The sequence below is a fragment of the Notamacropus eugenii genome, chromosome 1, assembly GCF_028372415.1.
Source record: "Notamacropus eugenii isolate mMacEug1 chromosome 1, mMacEug1.pri_v2, whole genome shotgun sequence".
NCBI classification, from domain to species: domain Eukaryota; kingdom Metazoa; phylum Chordata; class Mammalia; order Diprotodontia; family Macropodidae; genus Notamacropus; species Notamacropus eugenii.
This window is the reverse complement of record NC_092872.1, coordinates 703,024,490-703,047,473: the sequence shown is the minus strand read 5'-3', so window position 1 is coordinate 703,047,473 and position 22,984 is coordinate 703,024,490. Positions and strand designations below refer to the sequence as shown.

General features: G+C 36.9%; 1 protein-coding gene across 3 annotated transcripts in view; it reads left to right on the top strand.

Annotated features, from left to right (window-relative positions):
* Window positions 1-22,984, top strand: part of ZCCHC14 (zinc finger CCHC-type containing 14) — a 119,267-nt gene that overhangs the window by 5,653 nt on the left and 90,630 nt on the right. Inside the window, exon 1 of one of the 3 annotated variants that reach the window (XM_072636273.1) lies at window positions 14,455-16,535. The exons of the other annotated variants lie outside the window; for them this stretch is intronic. Coding sequence (XP_072492374.1) covers window positions 16,494-16,535 — 42 coding nt within the window. The 5' untranslated portion in view covers window positions 14,455-16,493. Of the gene's footprint in view, window positions 1-14,454; window positions 16,536-22,984 lie in introns of those variants that run through there. 3 annotated transcript variants of the gene reach the window in all.

Here is a 22,984-nt window from a genome sequence, read left to right as displayed (position 1 = left end):
TGAAGTATTTTGTGAAAGAAACTGGCAGGAATGTTAGTCTTACCCCTGTCCTCCGTCTTTCAGTTTAACTTGAGTTTATTTTTTGTACGCTGCTAGATGCGTATGTTACTTCCCTGAAAGAATAAGCTGATGGAGGGTAGAGACATTTTAATCTTTGTCTTTTTATCCTCAGTGCCTAGCACATGCCTGGAACACAATGGGCACTTAATGAATAAATATCGATTGATTTCTGCACAAAGTGCAGGAAGAAAGATAATGTCTCATAAGATTGGAAAGATAGGTTAGGGCTGGGTGGTGAATGATTTAAAAGCCAAATAGAAGGGTTTTATATTTTAATCTAAGGGCAGAAAGGAGGCCCTTATTGAGTGACATAGCTAGACCTACACTTCAGGCATATTGTTTTTTCTTTTTTAAAAGCTATGTAGAGACTTGATTAGAGTGGAAAGAAACTTTTGAGGCAGAGCTACCAATTAAGAAGGCAAGAAGTGAAGAGGGTCTGAACTTGGGGTTGTGGCAGTGAAAGTGGAGAAAAGGGCCCTAGTAGGAGTGATAAGATAAAAACAGTAAGATCTGGCAACTTATTGGAAATGTGATGTAAGAAGAGTGAGAAGGTTGTACTAAGGTTGCAAATCTGTTTGACCAGAACAATGGTGGTGGCTTAAGAATTAGAATCTGAGGGGAAAGAGGATAGTTTTGTTTTAGACTTGCTGAATTTGAGATGCCTACAGAACACTGAGTTCAAATTATCTTCTGGTTGGCAATTACAGATGTGAGAATAGAGGTTAGGGGAGAGACTCCAATTAGTGACCCACACAAAGAAGTTAATGAAACCCACGAAGGCTAATGAGGTTGCTAATCCATAAAATGAAGAGCATAGTTTCTTAACCTGGATAAATTTTAAGGACCTATGAACTTGGGTGGGGAATAATTATATCTTTATTTTCTGCTACCCTCTAACTGAAATTTAGCATTTCATTCAGTTGTGAAAAATTATTTTAAGAAGAGATCTATTAGGCTTCACTAGACTACCAAAGGGGGTGCATGATGCAAAAAGAAAAAAGAAAAAAGAAAAAAAAAGGTTAAGAATCCCTGGTGTAGGGGAGAAGAGGACCCAAGGGAGAGCTTTGGAGTACACTTACATTTAGGGATAATGATGTGGATGAAAATCAGAAAAGGAGATGAGAAAGGTGGGGAGGGGTTCATGGTTAAAAATCATGAAAACCCAAGAAGGGAACACCAAATGCTGTAGAAGTCAGGAAGAATCACTACTGAGAAGAGCCCAGCGGATTTGGCAGTTAAGAACTCATTGCTAACTTTGGAGGGAGTTGTTTCAAATGAGCCAGATTTGAAGTAGGTTTGAGAAGCAAGGAAGTGGAGACAAAGTGCCTCTTCAAAGAGTTTGGCTGTGAAAGAAAAGGTGCTATAAGATGAAAACTTTAGTGAGATTTTTTTTTTCAGGTTGTGCAGACTTTAGCATGAGAAGGAATGAGTAGAAAGGGAGAGACTGAAGATTAAAGAGAGATTTGGTGGTTGGGGGAGTAGTCTGTTGGGAAACACCAGAGGCAGTGGGATCTAGGGTACATGTGGATTGGCCTTGTCAAAGAAAAGGGTTACCTCTTCTTCATAGAGTGGAGAAAGAGAAAAGAGAACTCCTAAGAAGCAAAGAAGAGGGAGCTCAGGTCAGTCAAGTCGGTCAGCAGCATTTATTAAGTGCTTCTTGTGTGCCATGCACTGTACTAAGCATTGAAATCACAACGAAAGGCAAAAAAATCTCTGCCCTTAGTAGTTCCCATCCTGATTTTCTCAATAAAGTCTGAGGCAGGGTGGAGAGTCAGTTGGGAGGCAGATGAATGGTTCTGGAGGCTTGAGAATAAGTTCAGAATAGTTTCTGTGGGAAGTTGAATAGAGAGAAGTACAAGAACTGCCTTGCTGTGTGGGGGCTCAGTTAGTTAGTACGGGATAACATAAATCTCTAGTGGAAAGATGGAAGTCAGCCCTGTTACATAATTTAGGAGTAGAGGAAGCAAATGGTGGGAATTGTCCAGGGTTGGAGTTTGATGAAGTATGAGCATTGATAGGACAAAAGGGGCAAGGGCTCAGAAAGTAAGATGACAATTTATAATTGAACTGGTTAACTATAGGGGTCAAAATTGGCTAATAAACTATGAGGTTACAAGGAAAGTGCAAGGCAAGTACAGTGACTTGGGAGAATACTGAGGAATAGAAAGGTTGGACTTCCTGGGAAGAATGAAAAATAAGTTTAGGGAAAGAGTGAGGCATAGATAGAGGCAGAATGATGAAAATTTTGCCTCTAATCATAATTTCTTGTGTGACATTGGAAGAGTCACTTAACCTCTAGGCATCAGTTTCTTTATCTGGAAAATGAATAGATTGGTCCAGGTCACTTCTGAGATCCCTTCCAGCTCTGTCCAACCTTAACCTATTTAAACACATCAGTTCCTCAACTGCCTTGAAGATATCTTCTGGATGACCCTTTGATCTCCTAAACTCAACATATTCAAAACAGAACCAGTTATCCAATCCCCTACCCCGAAGGAAATTCAGACTCCATCCTGCAATCCTCTGTTGAGGGGCACCATAACCTGGGAGTCACCACAGACTTTTCTCTCTGTGAATCTCCAGATTCATTCTAAATTTGGATTCTGCCTCCACAATCTCTCCCAAAGCATCCTCTTTTTTTCCATCTACACGACCATCACTCTTGTCTGGAGGACTATAATGACATCCTGATTGATCATTTTGTTTATAATATCTTCCTTCTCTAGTCTAACATCCACAGGGCCACAAAATAATCTTCCTAAGGCACAAGTCTGATCATGATATGCAAAAACTTTCAGCAGCTCTTCTTTGTCTCTAAGAAAAAATACACACTGCTTAGCTTGGCATTTAAGACCATCTGCAGTCTCTTTGCAGCCACCTTTCCAGTCCTATATTACTACCCTTTGTTCACTCTACATTGAGTATTTTCCCAAAATTGGCTTTCCCTTTGCTTCTCTGCCTTTGCACATGTTACTACATCACTGCCGGAAAGCTACTTCCTCTTCAACTCCCATAATCCTTTTATTCCTTTAAGGCAAGGCTCAGTTTCCATCTCCTTTGTGAAGTCTTCTCTGATTTCTCTCTCTTCTCACAGCCCTAACTACAGTTGTGTGGTTTTTTTTTAAGTCTTTGTATTCAGAACACCTAACATAATGCTTTGCATATATGGTAGACATTTAATGTTTGTTGAATTAAAATTTGATTCTGTAACTTTAATTCTCATTTTAATATTTTAATTGATGGATAAGTGCTTGCCTTCTCTAGATGCAGTTAATGAAATAATATTGACCGAGCCTTGGCAAAACAAATTCTGTTTGCATATCCTTTGTTCCTTAAGACGAGTATTCTTACAGATATTTACTGAACCTGTGATTCATTAGTGTGGGGAACTCCTAGGGGGGGAAATTCCTCGCCCAGTAGTCTTGGAGCACTAGGAGTTTAAGTGACTTCTCGGTACTCACATAGTCAGTATGTGTCAGAAGCAGGACTTGAACCCAGTTCTTCCTGACTTGGAAGCCAGCCATACTCCTTTTTATGTATGTATATTTGGTACTTTAATATATTGGAGAGTTCATAAGATCAGAGAATTCTTGGTAAGGAAATTCTCCCAATCTGTGCAAAACAGCAGTTGTGCCACAAATTAAAGTGTTAGAGAGTGCATAGGGAACTCCAGGTTCATATGATTTGTCCAGGGTCACCCAACTAGTATGGGTAAGAAGAGGTGGTGGGGACTTCTTGATTTGGAGGCCAGTTCTCTACCCACTGTTCTATGCTGTTGTGTATATTTTTTAATAACTTTCATAATTAGTTTTTTCCTCCCATTGTACAGGGAAGGGGCAGCTAGGTGGTGAGGTAGATAAGAGTTCAGGGCCTGGAGTAAGGAAGACTTCTCTTCCTGAATTCAGATCTGGCATCAGACCCTTAATAGTTATGTGCTCTTGGGCAAGATGCTAAACCTGTTTGCCTCAGTTTCCTCATCTGTAAAATGAGATGGAGAAGGAAATGGCAAACCACTCCAGGATCTTTGCCAAGAAAACTCTAAATAAAATGGGGTCATGAATGGTCAGATAAGACTGAAAACCAAGTGGACACAGAACTTAAGACTGGAGCTAATGCAAGTACCATAAATTTATTTTCTGAATGTTAATAAGTAGAGTAGTACACACACACACACACACACGCACACGCACGCGCGCGCGGGTTTTTTTTAAAATTCCTTCCAGCTTGCTTAAATGTTTTATTTTTGGCTTTATTTTTGTAAAGAGTTTTTTCTATGTCACAAATACATGCTATTAAAATCTAAGTGTTAAGAGCTAATAAAGAAATTTACTCCTTTTTGTGTAGTGAGAATGCTGAAGCAGGTCCTAGAAGAGATATGGGCCTATGAAATTGTTATACATGGGTTGGTGATCAGTTATTCTTCATATTAATTTATAACAGAATTAAGTGGAAAGGGGATTACATTTTACAAGAGAATTTAGACTTACACAATCCATTTTCTTTATTTCTACTCATGATAGAAAAATACAATCATTTAAAAGCTAAATAAATAGTAGATAATGAAGACAATTAAAGAAGATCTGAAGAACTGGTCAAAAGGCAGTGTTAGTTTTTTAGACAAAGAAAAGTACCAGAGAGGAAATATCTGATAATCGTATTTAACATTCTAGCTAAAAATATTCCTGTACGTACCAACAAAGTCTTTTAAACATGCATATGGAAAGTCCTTAGTCCCGTTGTTCTATAAACATTTCTGGGCTGAAAAAGAGTTCAGCTGGGAGTCAATCAGCTGAGAATAGTAAGAGAACCAGTTAGTCTAAGGTCTAAATACCAATTTTTCTGACTTTCAGGGCCCATGGAAAAAAGATTGCTTCTTCCCCACTAAAGTCAGTCAGTAAATATTTATTAAGAGCTACACTGTGTTAAGTGCTGAGGATCCAGATAAAGGCAAAAGACAGTGCCTGCCCTCAGGGAGCTCACTGCCCAGTGGGAAAAGACAACAGGTAAACAACAATGTAAGAAGCAAGCTATATACAGGATAAATTGGAAATAATCAGAAGAAAACAGAAGTAAGATATTAGAATTAAGATTTCCTATAGAATGTGGGATTTTAGCCTGGACTTGAAGGAAGCCAGAGACGTCAGGATGCAGAGATGAGGCAACAGTATTCCACTCATGGGCAGCAGACAGTCAAAATGTCCTCATTGGGAGATGGAATGTCTTGTTTGAAAAACAGTGAGGGGAGGGTGGGTGGGGAAATGAGAAAGCCAGTGTCACTAGATCTCAGGGTACTTACTGGAATTTATTTAGTGTGTTTCAGGTACATGTGTTTTTGAGAGAAACAGACAGACATGGTCAGACTTTTACTTTAGGATAATCACTTTGACATCAGAGTGTGCCTGGGAGATCCACCAACTGGCTATTGTAATAGTCTAAGTGTGAGGTGATGAGTGCCTGTACCAACCAACTGGTGATGCCAATGTTGGAAGAGAGAAGGGAAATATATTCAAGAGACATTGAGAAGTAAAATCTGCAAGCCTTGGCAATAGATTGAATATTGGGTGTGAGGGTGAATAGTTCACCACCACCACTATTGCCAAACTACATGACTGACTAGAAGGGTAGTGGTACCTTCAACAGGAAGAAGTGAGGGTTTTGGGAAAAAGATCATGAATTCAGTTTTGGCTACCCTCTCACGCACATCCCCAAATTTTCCAGTCTTACACCTTACCATCCTGCTATGTACTCTGAGATATAGTTTGAGATGTCCAATAGGTCATTGGAGATGTGAAACAGGTTCAACAGAGAGGTCAGGGTTGGAAAAGCTGACTTAAAGGAAATATAAAGGACATCTTTCTAGCAGTGTAGTTAAACAATGAAATAATTTACTAAGGAAGTTGGTTTTCCTTTTCTCTTTGAGGAATAACTTAGGCTTGATGTAGTTATTTCGTGATAGATGGGAAAACAAATCCAGTGTACAGAAATGGATTCAGCCTCAAGGTTACATGTGGCCTAGATTCTAGGTCCTTGAGTGCAGCCTCAGCAAAACTGAGTCCAAGTTTTACAGAATAAGTCCTTTTATTAAGGGGACTTGTTCTGTGAAGTTTGGATTCAGCCAAATGGCCACAGTTGAGCACCTAAGGGCTACATGTCGCCTCCAGGCCACAGGTTCCCTATCCTTGATCTATAGGAGTGGTGTCAAATAGAAATGGATCCCTGATGGCTATGCATTTGACTTAGAAAACTACAAATTAACACTATCTTTATTGTATTGTATTTTTCTTTATTGTGTTGCATTATATTGTATATTTCTTTATCAAACATTTCTCAATTAACATTTTAATCTGATTCTAGTGACAGGCACTTCAAGCTTCATGCCTCTGATATTTACAACTAATAACAAATTTTAATTTAGTGGGGAAGAAGCAATCTCTTTTCCATGGGCCCTGAAAGTCAGAAAAATTGGTATTTAGACCTTAGACTAACTGGTTCTCTTACTATTCTCAGCTGATTGACTCCCAGCTGAACTCTTTTTCAGCCCAGAAATGTTTATAGAACAACAGGACTAAGGACTTTCCATATGCATGTTTAAAAGACTTTGTTGGTACGTACAGGAATATTTTTAGCTAGAATGTTAAATACGATTATCAGATATTTCTTCTCTGGTACTTTTCTTTGTCTAAAAAACTAACACTGCCTTTTGACCAGTTCTTCAGATCTTCCTTAATTGTCTTCATTATCTACTATTTATTTAGCTTTTAAATGATTGTATTTTTCTATCATGAGTAGAAATAAAGAAAATGGATCGTGTAAAGCATTTCATCAGAGAAATCATTAAAAATGTGTCAAAAAAGATGGTTACATAACAAAAGTGAGGGGCAAAATTGACAAGACCATATATTCTTTGGTTTTCTCATCATGCCCAGAGAATAGGATGAGGTATTGGGTGAGTAGAGAACCTGTGGCAAATATATGGAAAACATAGATGAGGTGCAGTCTCAGTTTTCGGGCAGCTAGGATCTGAGTATAAGTCCTGCCTCACTTTACTAGCTGTGTGACCCTGGGCAAGCTCATTTAAGTCTTGCCTCAGTTTCCTCATCTGTAAAATAGTGATGATAATATAATAACATCTACCTCACAGGGTTGGTGTGTATGTATGATGCTTTGCAAACTTTAGTATAAATGCTAGTCACTGTTATTATCATTAGAGATAATACCTATATAGTTGAGATTACTGATCCATTTGGAAGTTCATGAGTCTCTAATATCAGTTTTCAGTGATCTGTTGCAGCTTGTGGATATTACCTTGCAGCATTTCAGTAAACACTTATATGATGAATTCTGCCTTCTGCCACCCCAACTACTTTTTGTTATAGGGGATTCTTCTTAATACTGTAGATGGATTAAGCTAGATGAGGTTTGTTGCGACTCTAGAAGCAAAAGATTCAGTGCCACGTGGCTCTTCAAGCTGCCTCCCCTCTCATTCCGTAAAGGCTACTATGTAAATGAGGGGCCTTCCCTTACTCCTGGAAACCAAATCATTTTTTAAAATCTAATTTAGATTACAGAGACAGATTTATGAAGTGAAGGCTCAAGCTGATTTTTAGGGAAGGGGATTTGTGAAAGCTGAGTGTGATAAACAAAGTGTTTAATTTTACTTTTGGGTTTTCAATCTACATATATATTTAATTCTCTGGTGCCAATATTAGTGGGTTGGGTTTTTTTGTTTGTTTGAACTATTTGAACTCTGCTCATTTTTTAAAAACTAGAATGATTTAAAATAGAATTGTATCCTTAGATGTTTTGGAGGACCAGCAAGTTATTTACATATTATTGAGCAGCTATAAACTTAAGCCCTAATTTTCTGTAAGCTTTGCTCTATTTTCTGTATTTTAAAGAATGGCACTGGATTAGTGCTATGAAGGAGGCAGTATCGACTTATCTCTTATTATGTTAACTAAGTAAACAGAGATGTTTGCAAAGAACTAAGTAGAATTATTCGAGAAAATTATATCAGATAATTTTTGGTGAATTTAAGAAATATACTATCAAAACTAATTCTAGGAAATGTAGTCTAGGGAAAAGATTAGGCAGTTTGGAATAGGAAGAGAAGTGATAGTGTGAGAACACTCGCCACTTAACTAATAAAGACTGGTGAGACTTTTGTAAAGTTCTGATTTGTCTAGTAGGGGAAAATAGCAAAACGTGTAACTGTGTGTCCAGTTAGTTATAATAAAGTAAAATGCCATCATGTGTTACATCTATACTTGTGGGAGAATGAATTGGTTTTTCTGGTTTCTGGATGCTTACACAGTCTCATTCATTTCTTTGTGCTCTTGCAAGGGTCAGTTTTTTGTGAATCCTACTCTAGAATTTTTCATTTTAGTAATGCACTGATCTTTACATGCTTTAAATGCTATTTAGGGGTGTATTAATGTGTTTTATGGATGATAGTCCTCCAAAATAATTAATTTTGCTCCAAGCCAGTAGCAAATAGAGAGAAACATACATTTAATCAAATAGCTAGTATCCCTAAAAAGAATATTTCTTCTTTCCCTGCCCCCTCTCAAATTATTTTTTTTTAAATAATTTCAACTCTAAAGTAGAAAAGAAGTTTGGAAAGTATGAGATGTTTCCTAAGGGGAAACCAATTTCCTGGTATGGTTTATAGGAATGGGGGAGTATGATTAGATAAATAAGGCTGTCCCTACCAACTACCAACAGTAGTTCGCTCCTTTGGTAACCAAGGATTTGTAGGTTTCTTCTTGGGAACCTTAGAAACTTACCCTTTTCACTTTTCGCTCCTTTACCCATCTTAATTAGTAAAGATAAATAAACAGCAGCACACTTTGTGTCATTCAGTTGAGTATTGTTAAAAACTACTTTCATTGCTGTGAATTTGTCAATGTACAAACCGTATACGAGCAGCTATTAACATGAAGTCTACTTGTGTTAAGCTTAATAGATAAAACTGACTTGGAGTTTCCTTAGTCCTAGATGGCTCTGTCCAGACCTTGACTCCAACTCCTTAATGTCTCAGAACATTATTTCTCGCTTCTGCTGTCCGTATTCTCTTTTTTTGCTTCTGAAATCTTAGGCCAGACTAGTAGTATCTGAGGTGAATTGGCCACATGAGGGACAACTCACGCATATATGTGTTTACAGCTTAGCACCTGGCCCTCGTTTAAGCCCATAGTGAGGCGGCTCATAACCTCCATAAAATTCAGTTTCTTCATCCTTATCCTTATACCAAAATGAAGGGTTTGGACTATATGGCCTCTGAGGTCCCTTTTAGTTCTATTTCTTTGATCCTAGTCCTGTAAGTGTGATACAATGGAAAGAGTATTGGATTTGACCTTGAATTCGCTGACAAATCCCTTCCTGAACTTCATATCTTCATCTCTCAGGTAGGTGGGTTGGATGAGATGACCACTGAGGTCCTTCCAGTTCTGAATTTATGATGCCATGATCCATCTATCCCAGTATATTTCCTGAGGCTGAAGGTGACCTTCATCCTTTCAAAAGCTGATCCACTTTATCTAGCTTCTTCTTACTCCTTTTTTCTCCCCTTCACCCTAGGCTTTGATCTTCTAGCTAAACTCAAATAGATGGTTAATGTTTCATGATGATCCCTACTTTATCTGGCTTCAACAAACATCTTTTTGATATACTGACAGTTTTGAATGAGGAATCCACAATAGCTAAATTAGCTAATGGATTGAGCAGAGTAGAGGTTGAATAGGAACAATTTGCTGATTGTTGTTGAACTGATTGCTATTATGGAGGGAACTGATTTTCCTATCATTTTAAATCTTCTTCTGTCATTGCAAGTATTTTCATTCTGTAATAAAAAATAAAATTTGAGTACTAAATTCTAACACTTATTTAGCAGTGTAGTTGGCCTTGATATCAGCTAGAATAGCAAATGGCACCTCAGGTCCTCACTCAAAAGAGCCTGTTTTTCTTTTTATTTTATACATAATTATTTTTAATGGTATTTCCCCAGTTACATATGAAGACAATTTTTAACATTCATTTTAAAAAATTTTGAGTTCCAACTTTTCTCTCCCTCCTTCACCTCTTTAAGACATTAAGCAATTTGGTATAGGTTATACATAGTCAATTAAGCAACATATATTACCATATTAGTCAGACATAATTCTAAGTGATGTCTTCTTAGTGGTCCACAGAAGAGTAATAGCAGTTTGAATGGGAAGATGGGAAGGGGCTGCTAGAATCACAGGAACAAGAAGTCTGATCGAAAACATATAAGAAAAGCTATAAAAAAACAAGCAAATATTTTTAAAAAAATAAAACAGCACTCTGAGGGTGTTGGACTGAGGGGAACAGTTGTGCATACCTGGATAGCTCTTGAAGGCACTTTATTCGAGGATATTTGCAATGATAACCCAAATTCAACAAGACAAGTCTCTGTCTTGTTCATAAAACTCTTGTTGAGAAAGACATGGAAATATATCATTAATTTTGAAAATATCTCTTTAAGGCATAGTGAACTGAGTTCTTGTTTTAAGAAAGCTGAAGGTCAAATACTTCCTCTGACATTAATAGCTTTGTGACTGTAGTCAAAGGGGCAGCTAGGTTCAAAAACAGATAGATAAAATCAGAAAGACCTGAGTTCAAATCTGGCCTCAGATATTTACTAACTGTGTGATCCTGGGCAAGTCACTTAACCTTGGTTGCCTCAATTTCCTCATCTGTAAAATGAACTGGAAAAGGAAATGCCAAACCACTCTAGTATTTCTACCAAGAAAACCCCAAATGGGGTCACAAAGAATCAGACACCACTGAGCAACAGTAGTGACTACGGGCAAGTCACTGAATCTCTGTGTTCTTCAAGCAGCTTCCCAGGATTTAAATACAAAGTCATAGACTAGCTGGGAAGTTCCTTATATAGGTTTTTTAAGTATTCCATCAAAAAGCTAAGTTTAGGCCACTTTTAAGGAGGTAGTTTTTAGTTAACTATTTTAAGCTTCATTTGTCTCAAAAATGTACTTGTGGATAATGCTTATTCCCTACCATGATCAGGTCATTTAAGAGTACTGTATATTTTCATTATCTTATTGAATGTAATATTCTTTTTTTAATATGTTAATTATGAGAAATGTATTTTTTTCCTTCTTTTTAGCTTTTTTTTTTTAAGGCAGAAGGAAGGGTCATATATAACACATGGGGGGCCAGTGGTTTGCTTTCCTCAACATAATACAAATATTTTATGGTGAAAATAAAAAAGAATATATGATTCACTTAAAAGAAACTTATTTTATAAAAGTCGGCTTTACTGGAACATGTTCATTTTGTACAGGAAAGCAAAAGGTTTTCAAAGACATTTGATCCAAGGTTTTTTGTTTTTGTTTTTATTCTTTGTTGTTTTGTTTTTTGTTTTTGCTAAGGGTTAAGAAATAAAGAAATGTTTTTAGGTAAGAATTGGGTTTTGTTTTTTATTCTTTTATTTTTAGTTAGCATCAGATTTCTCTTAAGGCCTAAGTCAGCAAATAACTTTCACTATTAAAACCATATATTTTCTTGTTCAGTTTTTTTAAACTTTAAAACATGTAATTACTATTTTAGTAAAATGCTTACTTGGAAGTTCATTTTTTTTTTCCTTTTTAGATCTCATCAGTGTCTTCAAAGTTTTAAAATTTTATGTCTGTTCTTCATAACTCCACTAAAATTATCACTAGGAAATTAATTGAAAATGAGTGATTACACCCTCAGATTTATTGGCACTTATAGTCAGTTTCGATTTTGTTGCAAATCTTGTGGGGAATGATTCAGTAATTAAGTAGAATTTATATTGATTCCTGTAATGCTACCTTCAGTGTCCAAATATGTTCTTAAAATGGTGTGATTGTATCAAACTTTTGAACATCTTTTTGCTTGTTCAGTTATTATCCAAAGAACTAAAATCTAATATTTCTTAATATTAATTTCTCAACTCATTATTAGTGTTAGAAATAGTTCATTCTTTCTGGTAAAAGCAAAGAGGATAACTCTCTGGTTTCCTTATAGAAAAGCTTTGTTAAGTATCTGATTCTTTTAACAGGCACATAAACAACCAGCTAGGTATGCTATTACCTGCCTAGAAGCTCTGCCATCTCAAAACTGAAGCTGGGGGGCTCTCTTGAGTTGCGGAGTTCCAAGCATAGTCAGTTGTGCTGATTAGGGGGACAAATTAAGGTCAACATAAACAAGAGTCCCAGGATTGGAGAACCACTAGCTTGCTTAAGGAAGGATGAATTGTTCCTGGCCTGAAATGGAGCAGGTCAAAGCTCCCCTGCTGATCAGTAGTGGGATTGGGCTCGTAAGAAGCCCCTAAATTTACAGCATGGATGATAACACTCTTTAAAGTGTGTGTGTGTGTGAGTGTGTGTGTGTGTGTGTGTGTGTGCATGCGTGCGTGCACGCATGTGCGGATGTGCACACCTGCTTTTGTATATTTTGTAGTGGTAGAGGTATCACTTTCTTTTAACCAATATTTGTTTAATCATTTATTAATCACTCTGCTAGTTTATGGACATACAGAGACAAAAATAGAACAGTTCCTGTCCTCAGGGAGCTTACAAAAATGTGTTCTTGAAAAATAATATAAATTTTTGTGACTTGACTTAAGATTTACCACTGAAGTTTTAAACTTTGTAGTTGATGTATTCTGTTACCAAATACACTTTTCTTTGTACTATACCACACTTAAATTTGATGTTCAGTTTGTTTTTTACAGTGGTTTTAGTTAAGTGATTTTAGTTTGCCTCACTTTTCAAAAATTGGCTTGGTAAGAACTATAGTGAACTATAGTCTGTTGGTTAAGATCTATTTCAATTCAAAAGCATCCCTCCCCCACCCACCTCCTCTCCAGTGAGTTAGGGAGGAATCAGCTCTTTTAGCACATACGCATAGTCAAGCAAAAATAAATTCCCATGTTTAACTACTTCTAAAAGTATATGTCTCGTTTTACATCCTTTTTTGGACCTCTGGAATTGTGCTTGATCATTGCCATTGGTCAGAATTCTTTCATGGTTGTTTGTTTTTACAATGCTGTTATAAAAATTGTTCTCTTGGTTCTGCTTACTTTAATATGTGTCCATTCATACAAGTCTTCCTAGGTTTCTCTGAAATTGTCCCTCCTATTATTTCTTGCAACAAAATAATATTCCATTATATTAATATGCCATAATTTGTTCATGCGTTCACCAGTTAATGGGTACCACTTTAGTTCCCACTTCTTTTCCACTATAAAAAGAATTTCTATGAAATAATTTTTAACAGTCTTTATTAGACTTTATATAGGTCCTTTTCCTCTTTGTTTGATTTCTTTGGGAGTATAGGCCTACTACTGGATCAAAGAATATGCACAGTTTAGTAACTCTGGAGGGACTTAGTTCCAAATTGCTTTCTGGAATGGTTGGATCAGTTCACAGCTTCACCAACAGTGAATTCATGTGCCTGTTTTCCTGCAGCCCTTCCAACATTTGTCATTTTCCTTTTTGTTATCTTTGCTAATCCAAAGGGTATGTGGTAGAACCTCAGAGTTCTCTTAATTTGTATTACTCTAATTATTAACCATTTTAAAAATGTAGCTTAAACCTTTTTATAATGTGTGTAAATCCTGATTTATTTCACAAGTAGGCAGGGTAATTTTTGGTCCTTTGCAATTCTGTGGAAAAGTAAAAGGAATAGTGGTGTTTGACATCTTTCTGTGTTTATAAGTTTTCTTGTTCTTTTTAGACCTTTATGGTAATAGTTGTAGTGTCTGCTTATATCAGTCCTGCAAATCTTTCATGGTTCAGTTAAAGTTCCACCTTGTCCTCTTCTCTGTTTTTGACACCTTTAACTGTCCTCCTTTTCTGAATTCTTTAAAGACATTAATAGTTACTACCATTCACGTTAGTACTTAGGTTCTCCTGCCGTCTTATTCCAACTATTTCAATCCTTCGGTGTATTCTTGATCTTGTTTATGTGGATACTCCCACCAGTGGTCTAGACTGCAGTGCAGCTGTACCTTCCTTTCTTTCCTTGTACCTGCCTTTCCATTCATCTTCTATGGAGGCTCACCCAACGTCCTGGGGCCAAGAAATCCTCTAAATACTTGATGTTGTATGGCTTTCCAGTTATACATCTGTGCTTAGATTGGGAGTAACTCAATCCTCGAAATGCCAAAGTAGGGGGGGCACCAGGTGTACATGTGTGTTTTATTTTAAATAAATATGTTCAGTTTGCACACACATGTTTTTGTGTTTTCCTCTAAAATAATTTTAAAATAACAAAAGCCTCATGCCACAATTTAAAAGGATTATGTTTGGTGTTCTTCATTTATTGAATGCTTATATTCAAGGCACTTTGACAAGCTGGGAGGGTGGGGAGGAGTGTGGCAGGAAAGGAAGGAAAAGGAGGGTTAAAAAAATGAGTGACATGATCCTTCATAATAGGGGTCAGTAAAATTGTTTTTGTAAAGAGCTAGATAACAAATATTTTAGACTTTGCAAGTACGGAGTCATAATTGATGATGTTAAGTTTAAGAGAACAAATCAATTTCCACAAAAATTTTTGATGAAATTAAAAACATAATCATAATAATTGAGTACAAGTTTTGGTAATACAGGTCTACTTATAAGAAGAATGGAATTCTTTTTTGGAGGATGACATTTTGCTTAATTGGGGTTCAAAGTTAATACTCTCTTATCAATAGGATGGATTGCAAGTGTTCATTTGTTAATGACAATCTGTAAGAAGACTTTGCATATTTCATCTTTGAAAATGTGTTTTCACACAGATGTGTATTGCCAAATACTGATATTAATCCAGGAGTATATGATTTTAATTGAGTATATTCGTCACATTTATAGAATTTTGTTAGATGTATTCTCTTCATATTTGCCTTTAGCATGTTACTGCATTGCAGATTAATCACTTCCAATTGAAAGTTCGATTGAAGCTCCTCAGTTGCAGTTGAATGGATTTTAAAATTTAGAAATTCCTTTTGCTCTTGCATCAAGACCTAGCAAAGACCTTGCATCACGGTCCAAAAAAAATGCTATAGGGACTATAGTTTGAGCTTGGAAAATATATCTACTGAAAATTTGTGTGTGAACAGAGATCTCAATTCTTGTTTTAACTTAACAGCATAGGAAGTGTAAGATGCAGCTTGACATTACTTTTTATTCAGAGTGTTAATTGTCATCTAATTGACTTTGCCACAGCATGTTTCACATATAAGCACTGTTTTGCTTTGTAATTTTAAGTTGAATTCATTAAGAAACATTATCAAGTCTGCTGCAAAAGGTAATTTCCAAAGCTATTTAGTGTTTAACAGTAGTAGTGAGAGACAGATCTTGTCATTCAGAAAAACTTAAATCTCAGCCCTAAGCTCAAGAGACCATAATAAAGCTTTCCCCCCTCTTTTTTCGTTTGGGTATGATGGGTATGCACTGGTAATAAAATGTCATGTTACAGTGATACATGTGACACCCAAAAAAACTGTCAAGTTATAACTGCATCCCTGTGATGTGTCAGTGCTCTGAGCAGAAGTGGAAAGCAATGAGAGGACCACATATTGTTGCAGCTACTCTGTAAGTGTAGCACAAAAGCAACCATACCCAGTGTGTAAACAAATGAGCATTTGTGTGTTCCAGTAGAACTTTATGGACGCTGAAATGTGAATGTCATATAATTTTCACGTCATGGGATATTAGTCTCTTTTTATTTTTTTTTCAACAGTTTAAGTATGTAAAAACTGTTCTTAGCTCAGGGGCCGTACAAAAACAGGTGGCAGGCAAAATTTTACCTGTGGGCTTTAGGCTGCAGGCTGCAATCCCTGCTTTATAAGTTCTTTCTGGTTAAGGCTTGTGTTTTTCTACACAATAGAATAGGCCAAAGAAGTTTTCCATTTAGCAAGGCAGATAATACATATAGCTATAAAATAAATATTGACAAGAGGCATAGTTTAAGTGCTACAGGAGATAGAAGAGTTGCAAAGCACTGTTGGAATTTAGTGAAGATAGATTACCTTTGGATGAAGGAAATAGAATGGGATTATGGAGGGGAGGCTGCTGTTTCATTTGAACCTTAAAGGATTGTTTGGGGAATGCATTCTAGTGAAAGTAAATGATATACATGAAAGACAAGAAAGCAGAAAGCATGTATGAAAAATGACAGGTGACGGTTGGAATGTATGGCATGTGTAGAGAATAATGCAAGGCTTGTCTCCACAACTCATTTGTATATTCCAAAAAATAAATAAACTTCTTTTGTGTTTCCTACGGTGCTTATTTAGCACGGTGCCGTATTAAATACAGGTTGGATGAATGGAAAATAAAACATTAAAAATAATGAGATAAAGTATCAGAATCATTGATAGCTTATATTAGAAGCATTTCTTTGATTCTTCTGCTTTAGACTACTAAAACCTGGGAGAAAGAATGAGTTTGGCAATGGAGGGACATGAAGAAGATAAACCACAGGTAAATACTGATGGAATTGGGGAGAGATACACTGGGCCATAATGTGAAGAAATTGTTAATATATAATGGTGATGTGGGGCAGGTGTGGCAGAGTAAGAAAAATAGAGTCATTGGAAGAAAGTGATGGAATAAAGAAAAGGAAGTAAACAAGATTAATGCACACCTAAGTAAATGCGGTGATTCTTGTTGTGCCCCTTTGACCTGTATCAATAGGTCTTTTACTTATCCAGAATTGATTCCTTGACTCACCTGGCCTTCTGCTGCATGCCCTTCTTTAAAAGAAAAAAAAGTAAAAAGGACCTACATGTATAAAAATATTCATTGCAGTTCTTTAAGTGGTGACAAAGAATTAGAAATGGAGGGGATGCCTATCAGTTGGGGAATGGCTGAAAAAGTTGTGGTATATGAATGTTATTGAATACTGTTGTACTATAAGAAATGATGAGCAGGCAGATATCAGAAAAACCTGGAAAGACTTAACATGAACTGACGCTGAGTGAGTGAACATTATAGACAGTAACAGCAACATTGTACAATGATCAACTGTTATTGACTTAGCTCTTCTCAGCAATCCAATAATCCAAGACAATTCCAAAAGATTCATGATGGAAAATACTGTCCACTTCTAGAGAAAGAACTATGGAGTCTGATCTCAGATTGAAGCATACTATTTTCACCTTTTTTGGCTTTTCCCTTTTGTTTCTTTTTTTACAACATGATGAATGTGGAAATAAGTTTACATGATTATGTACATATAGCCTATATCAGATTGCTTTCTGTTTTGGGCAGGAGGGATAGGAGGGAGAAAAATTTGAAACTCAAAATCTTATAAAAATTGAATGTTGAAAACTATCTTTACATGTAATTGAAAAAAATGCTCTTTACAAAAAAAGAGTTTTTAAGTAGTAAGTATGAAAGGGAGGGAAGTGAGTGCTGACAACCCCTATAAGAGATAGTTGTTCTAGGCTTCTTAAACTGTGAGTCGAGAGTGGAAAAAGTTTAAGAACCCATCCAGACAGGTGATAGATGGAGCTGAAATGTAGAGCATGGGCTGGGCTGTAGTTCAAAGATAGTCTGCAGAGTACTGTGCATGCAAGCAGAAAATAGGGCTAACTCTACAAGTGGGTTCAGAGAAATTTGGATATTTAGAAATGAGGAGATAACTTTGGGATTCAAGTAACAATCTGAAAAAAAGTAGTATGTGGGATCCTACGTTATCAAAAGAATACACCTTTAAGTAGAGTATTGTCATTTTGCATTTTTGATTCCTGAGGCTCAGGTTAGTTGAGGGGAGAGATGTATTGCTACAGTAAGCTTCTTGGTTAAATCTCTTAAACTGCAGAAAATATATAGTATTGTCAGGTAAGGGATACTGAAGAAATGTGAATGTTATTTGATGTGTTTGCACAGTAAATTTGATTTAACAAGGGTTGTTAAATTTTTTTTTTGCTTGATTTATTGTTAACCAATTCTTCCCCTCCCCCAAAGTCTTTTATCCAGACAACAAATGGTATACTATTATTAAAAGGCATGAAGCAAAGTGACTGTTGAAGGTTTTGATTTCCTTTGGCACTAAGTCTTGGCTAGCTATAAAACTTTAAAAACAAGTGAGCAATTAACAGAATGTAAAAGTGCTTTTAAGTGTAATTTTCAAACTGTGGTTTGAGGTTAGGTTGTAAATTAAATACAGCTTGCTTCGGGGCTTCAACAGCTTATAAACAAGAAAAGATTATTCAAATCAAGGTGCTAATGTTATCTAAGATGAAAATTTCTATATTCTGTTTATGATGATTTGGAAATGGTGATTCTTGATAACTTTCTCTACTGTTCTCTGTTAGCACTTTTGCAAACTAATATCCCTAATTTATAAAAAAAAAAATTTATTGATACCTTGTTTTTACATCACTATGTTTCCAATATATCTTCTCCTTGCCTCTCCCTCCCCCCAGCCATTTCTTATAACAAAGGATAAAAAGGAGGGGAAAGTTCAGCAAAACTAAGGAACATATTGTGAAAGTTTGACAAAAATTCAGTTTTCCACAACCATATATGCAATATCCCTTTGCATCAATTAGAAAATAAAAAGTTTGAGGTGGAGGGGGAGTTAGATATGTGGTAGGATGAAAATCAAATTGGGATCTGGGGCAGGACAAGAAAGAATGTCTAAAAGTCATCTACCCTTCAGCTTTCCATAACTAGTGAAGGTTTCCTTACCTTCCTCCTAATAGCAGTTTTCCTTACCATTCTTCATTGACTTAAGGACCCTTCAAGAGCATGGATTCTTAACCTGAGGTCCATGAACTTAGGTGGGGAAAAAATGACATCTTTATCTTCACTAGCTTCTGACTGAAATTTAACATTTCTTTCTATTGTTTTTGAATACTATTCTGAGAATTGGTCTATAAGCTCTACCAGACTGACAAAATGATTCATGATACAAAAAAGGTTAAGTACCCTTGCTCTAGAGCTCCTCAAGGAGGAAAATATAAAACCGTCATTCTACATAGGGTCTGGAGGGTCTGGGGCATAACTGTCATGAAGGTATGACAACACCCTAAATTAGGTGCTCTTTTGTCCCCTCTGAATTAGAGATGTGATGCATAAGTGCCTAACTGGAAACTTGTCCCTACTACAGTATATTTCTTTATCTCTATTTCCCTGTGCTCTCCCTTTCCATTTTTTTTTTTTGTTCTTGACAAATTTCTCTTTGTTTTTGACTTCTACCTCTCATAATCCTTCCATCTTCTTACAAGCACAGAGACCTGGCTTTTTCCTTGTAAGATACTGACTCATGCTACCGTCTCCAGCATTAAATGTACCTTTTCTTAAAATTCCCAGCCCCACTCTATGCTTGTAGTGAAACAAGAAGAGAAATTATCCTCATCTTATTCTCAGACCCTTCTGCTGCCATCACTCAGTAACCCTTCTCCTTTGAGATTCACTCCATCCAAATATACCCCTCTATCTAGAATCTTGGTGGCAGTTTTCTGCCAGCTCCAAGATCACTCATTCTCCTCCTTTCTCATGCAGTTTAGTGTGAAGATTGGCTCACAGTCTTCCAATCCACCTTTACTCCTAACCCTGCCCTTACTTCAGCATATGCATTAATGTCTCTTCAAAGACTCTAGCTTCAGTTGTAATTACCCACATTGATATTCCAGCTCAGTTGCACACAAGTGCGGTCATAACCTTGGTCTTATCTTTTACAAGTGTTCTACCTCCTTGATCCAGAGCTCTGAAATTCTTCTATCTGGCCTTAACCTAACTTTCATCTTTATTTTATCACCACCTCTGTTTTGTACCCACACTCAATTCTCCAGTCACTCCATCCTTCCTTGCTTTCCCAGTCCTACACTATTCTCATTTTGCTTCCATTTGAATTACTGACTTTCTTTCTAACTATTTAACCATTTATACTGTCTTTAACCCCTTGAATCTTTTACCTCCTTTTCTAGTTCCTAACCCTTAATTAGCCTGTAGCAGCAACCTTCTCCACTCAATTCAAATGCTGATGAATGATATTTTTCTAGAATGCCCTAGAGTTCATTATACATTTGTTATCTCATCTCACCTGGGCTCTCCCTACTGCATGGTAATTCTTTTACTATCACCTTCTTCATAGCATCTTCCTTCCTCAAGACATCTATACCACCCTGTCCCTCCTTCGTCTCATCAAAAGGACTTAACATCCATCATGACCTTCCTCTTCTCCCCAATTTTGAAGAAGAGAACTTTCCCCTTGCCTCTACTTGGATCCTTAATCCCATCACCTTTAAGATTTTGGCCACTGCATTTTCCCTGCTATCTACAAACCTGCTGGATCTCTCATCTTTGTTTAAAAGAAAACCTGAAATCCACCTTCACTTGATAAATGCTATCCTCTCAAGCTGTCATCCTGTCTCCCCGCCCCCCCCCCCATAGTCAAAACTCAAATGCTCTAATGGGTCTATTATCTGTGATCAAGTGTTGCCTTTAGTGTGGATAAGCCCATTCTGAAGATCCCATGTCTGTGTCCTCCTATAAGTTCACCACAGATGGTCCACGTAGCACATCTTGAATATGCCAGTAGGACACATTAGCTGTTCATCATGGTCATCCATGGTTTTCCTGTGTGATCCTTCTCATCCTCTTCCCCCTTTAATGCCATTCTGCCTCAATCACTACAGAAACAGAAGAGCTTGCATAGAATCAGTCATCAAACATTTATTAAGTGCTTACTCTGTGCTAGGTACTGTGCTGAGCTCTGGGGATACAAATACAGTGGAAAAGACAGCATGTACATACACAAGCATAAACAGAACATATTGTGAATTTTCTTTATTCATGCATTAACATGACCAAAGAGAGTCAGCTAGACTCCTAGAAAAATATGTCTACACTTAACTGCCTCTATTTTCTCATCTCATATTCCTCCCGTAGCCCTTTGCAGTTTGTCTTTCAATTCTACCATTAGACTAAAACTACTCTTCAAGTAGCTAACTGAATTGTTAAATTCAGTGATCTTTTCTTGGTCTTCATCCTCCTTGATCTGTCTCGAGCATCTGACTCTGTTGACCGTCCTCTGCTGGATACTCTTTCCTTGAGTTTTGTGCTCTCCTGGTTTTTCTCCTACCTGTACAGTTTCCTCCTCACAGTCTTCTTTGCTGGATCATCATCCATCCTGCCTCTTATACTTCGTGAGTGTACTTGGGCCCTGTTCTAGGCCCTTTCTCTCCCTTTTTCTCGCTTGCCCTCTCCCTTTCTCTCACCCCCACCCTCTCTCACACATATACATACTAGCTCCCATGGGTTCAGTTATTTTCATGCTGACTATTTTTGAATGAGTATAAGTAGCCCATATCTCTTTCCTATACTCTAACTGATCCTATGCCTGCTGGACATGTCCACGTGGAACTCAGGCTTTCCCCTTAAACCCACCTGTCTTAACTTCCCTATTTTTGTGGAGGGCACCACTTTCCTTCTAGTTAGTTACTTAGGTTTACAACCTCAAAATTTTCCTTGATTTTTCCCTTTCCCTCATCATCCTACATCCAGTCTGCTACCCCACTTCTCTTCTTTCTGTTTCCTAAGCCTTCCTCACACGGTGACCCCTCAATTTATCACTTGTTACCTAAATTAAGTAGTCTTATAATTAGGTTTTCTGCCTCTTATCTCTCCCCTTTCCAATCTGTTCTCTTCAAATTGACGCTCCTAAAACAAAAGTTTGACTATTATACTCCAGTGCTCAAAAAACTTTGGTAGCCCCTAAAGTAAAAAATACAAATTCTTATGTTTGACATTTAAAACACTTTGCAGTTAGCTACAACCCTATCATTTTAGACTTATTTCCTATCAACCCCTCTAAAGTAGTCTCCATTTTAAAAACTGGCCTACTTCTTTTTCCTTATACAAGATATTCTGTCTTCTGCCTGTTTCTCCTCTTCATCCCTTCTTATTGGAAATCCTTGCTTCATTCAAAGTGCCACCTTCTGTGGGGGACTTTTCCTGATCTCCCCCTCCCCCACATTACTTGGTATTTTGTATTTACTAACTGGGTACATGATGTTGCTTTTTCCTCCTCTGCCCCCTCATCTCCCCCTCCCCCCCCCCAACACACACTAGTGGAAGATCCTTGAGGGCAGGTATCATTTTCATTTTTGTCTTTGTAACTATCCATAATGCCTGGTATCACAGTAGGCTAATATATGCTAATTGAGAATCTCTTATAGCTCTAAGTCTTCTGAAATTCTTCCAAAGCACAGTCAGGTATATGCCAGCACTTTCCTTATCTCATTTTCTATAACCCTTGAGCTTTTGAAGTGTTGGCCTAGCCTCCTCCATGGCCTGTAGGCATTCTGTGTAGATATTCAATACCATTTTGGGTTAAGGGGTTGAATCTCCTGAACTGATAGTTCTAAAGTGGTCAATAGGTTAGAATATCATCATCTACTAATGTTAAAAGACCTTGCAATTTGACATTTCATTATAATTATCCTGACCTTATCATTTATATGTTATTGGATCACAGTGAAATAGATTTTTTTAAGATACCAAAATTTTTATCAGTTCTGTGATTCAGATGCATTTCCATCCAGGTAGGTAAACCAAAAAGTTTTATAGACTAATCAGTCAGTATTTATTTAAGGATCTTATGAGCTGTTTAAAGTGAACTCATCTACAATCAGTTTGTATCTTTAGTGTGCTTCAGATTTATTTCTGTATGAAATTAATACTACAAAAGTTTATTGAAACTCGCTAATTTTTTAAAAATGTCATAATTAGTGGAGTAATTATGTGTGTGTGTACTCATGCGTGTGTGTACATACATATGGGTGTGCATGCATACATTTGTGTATAAAATTAACCAAATAGTAAAGTGTGTCAGCTCCAAAGAGGCTGAGAATCACCTTTCTGTCCAGGAGTTTTTGAGTATTCTAAAATTACAATTTTAGAAGCGTAGAGTTAAAGTG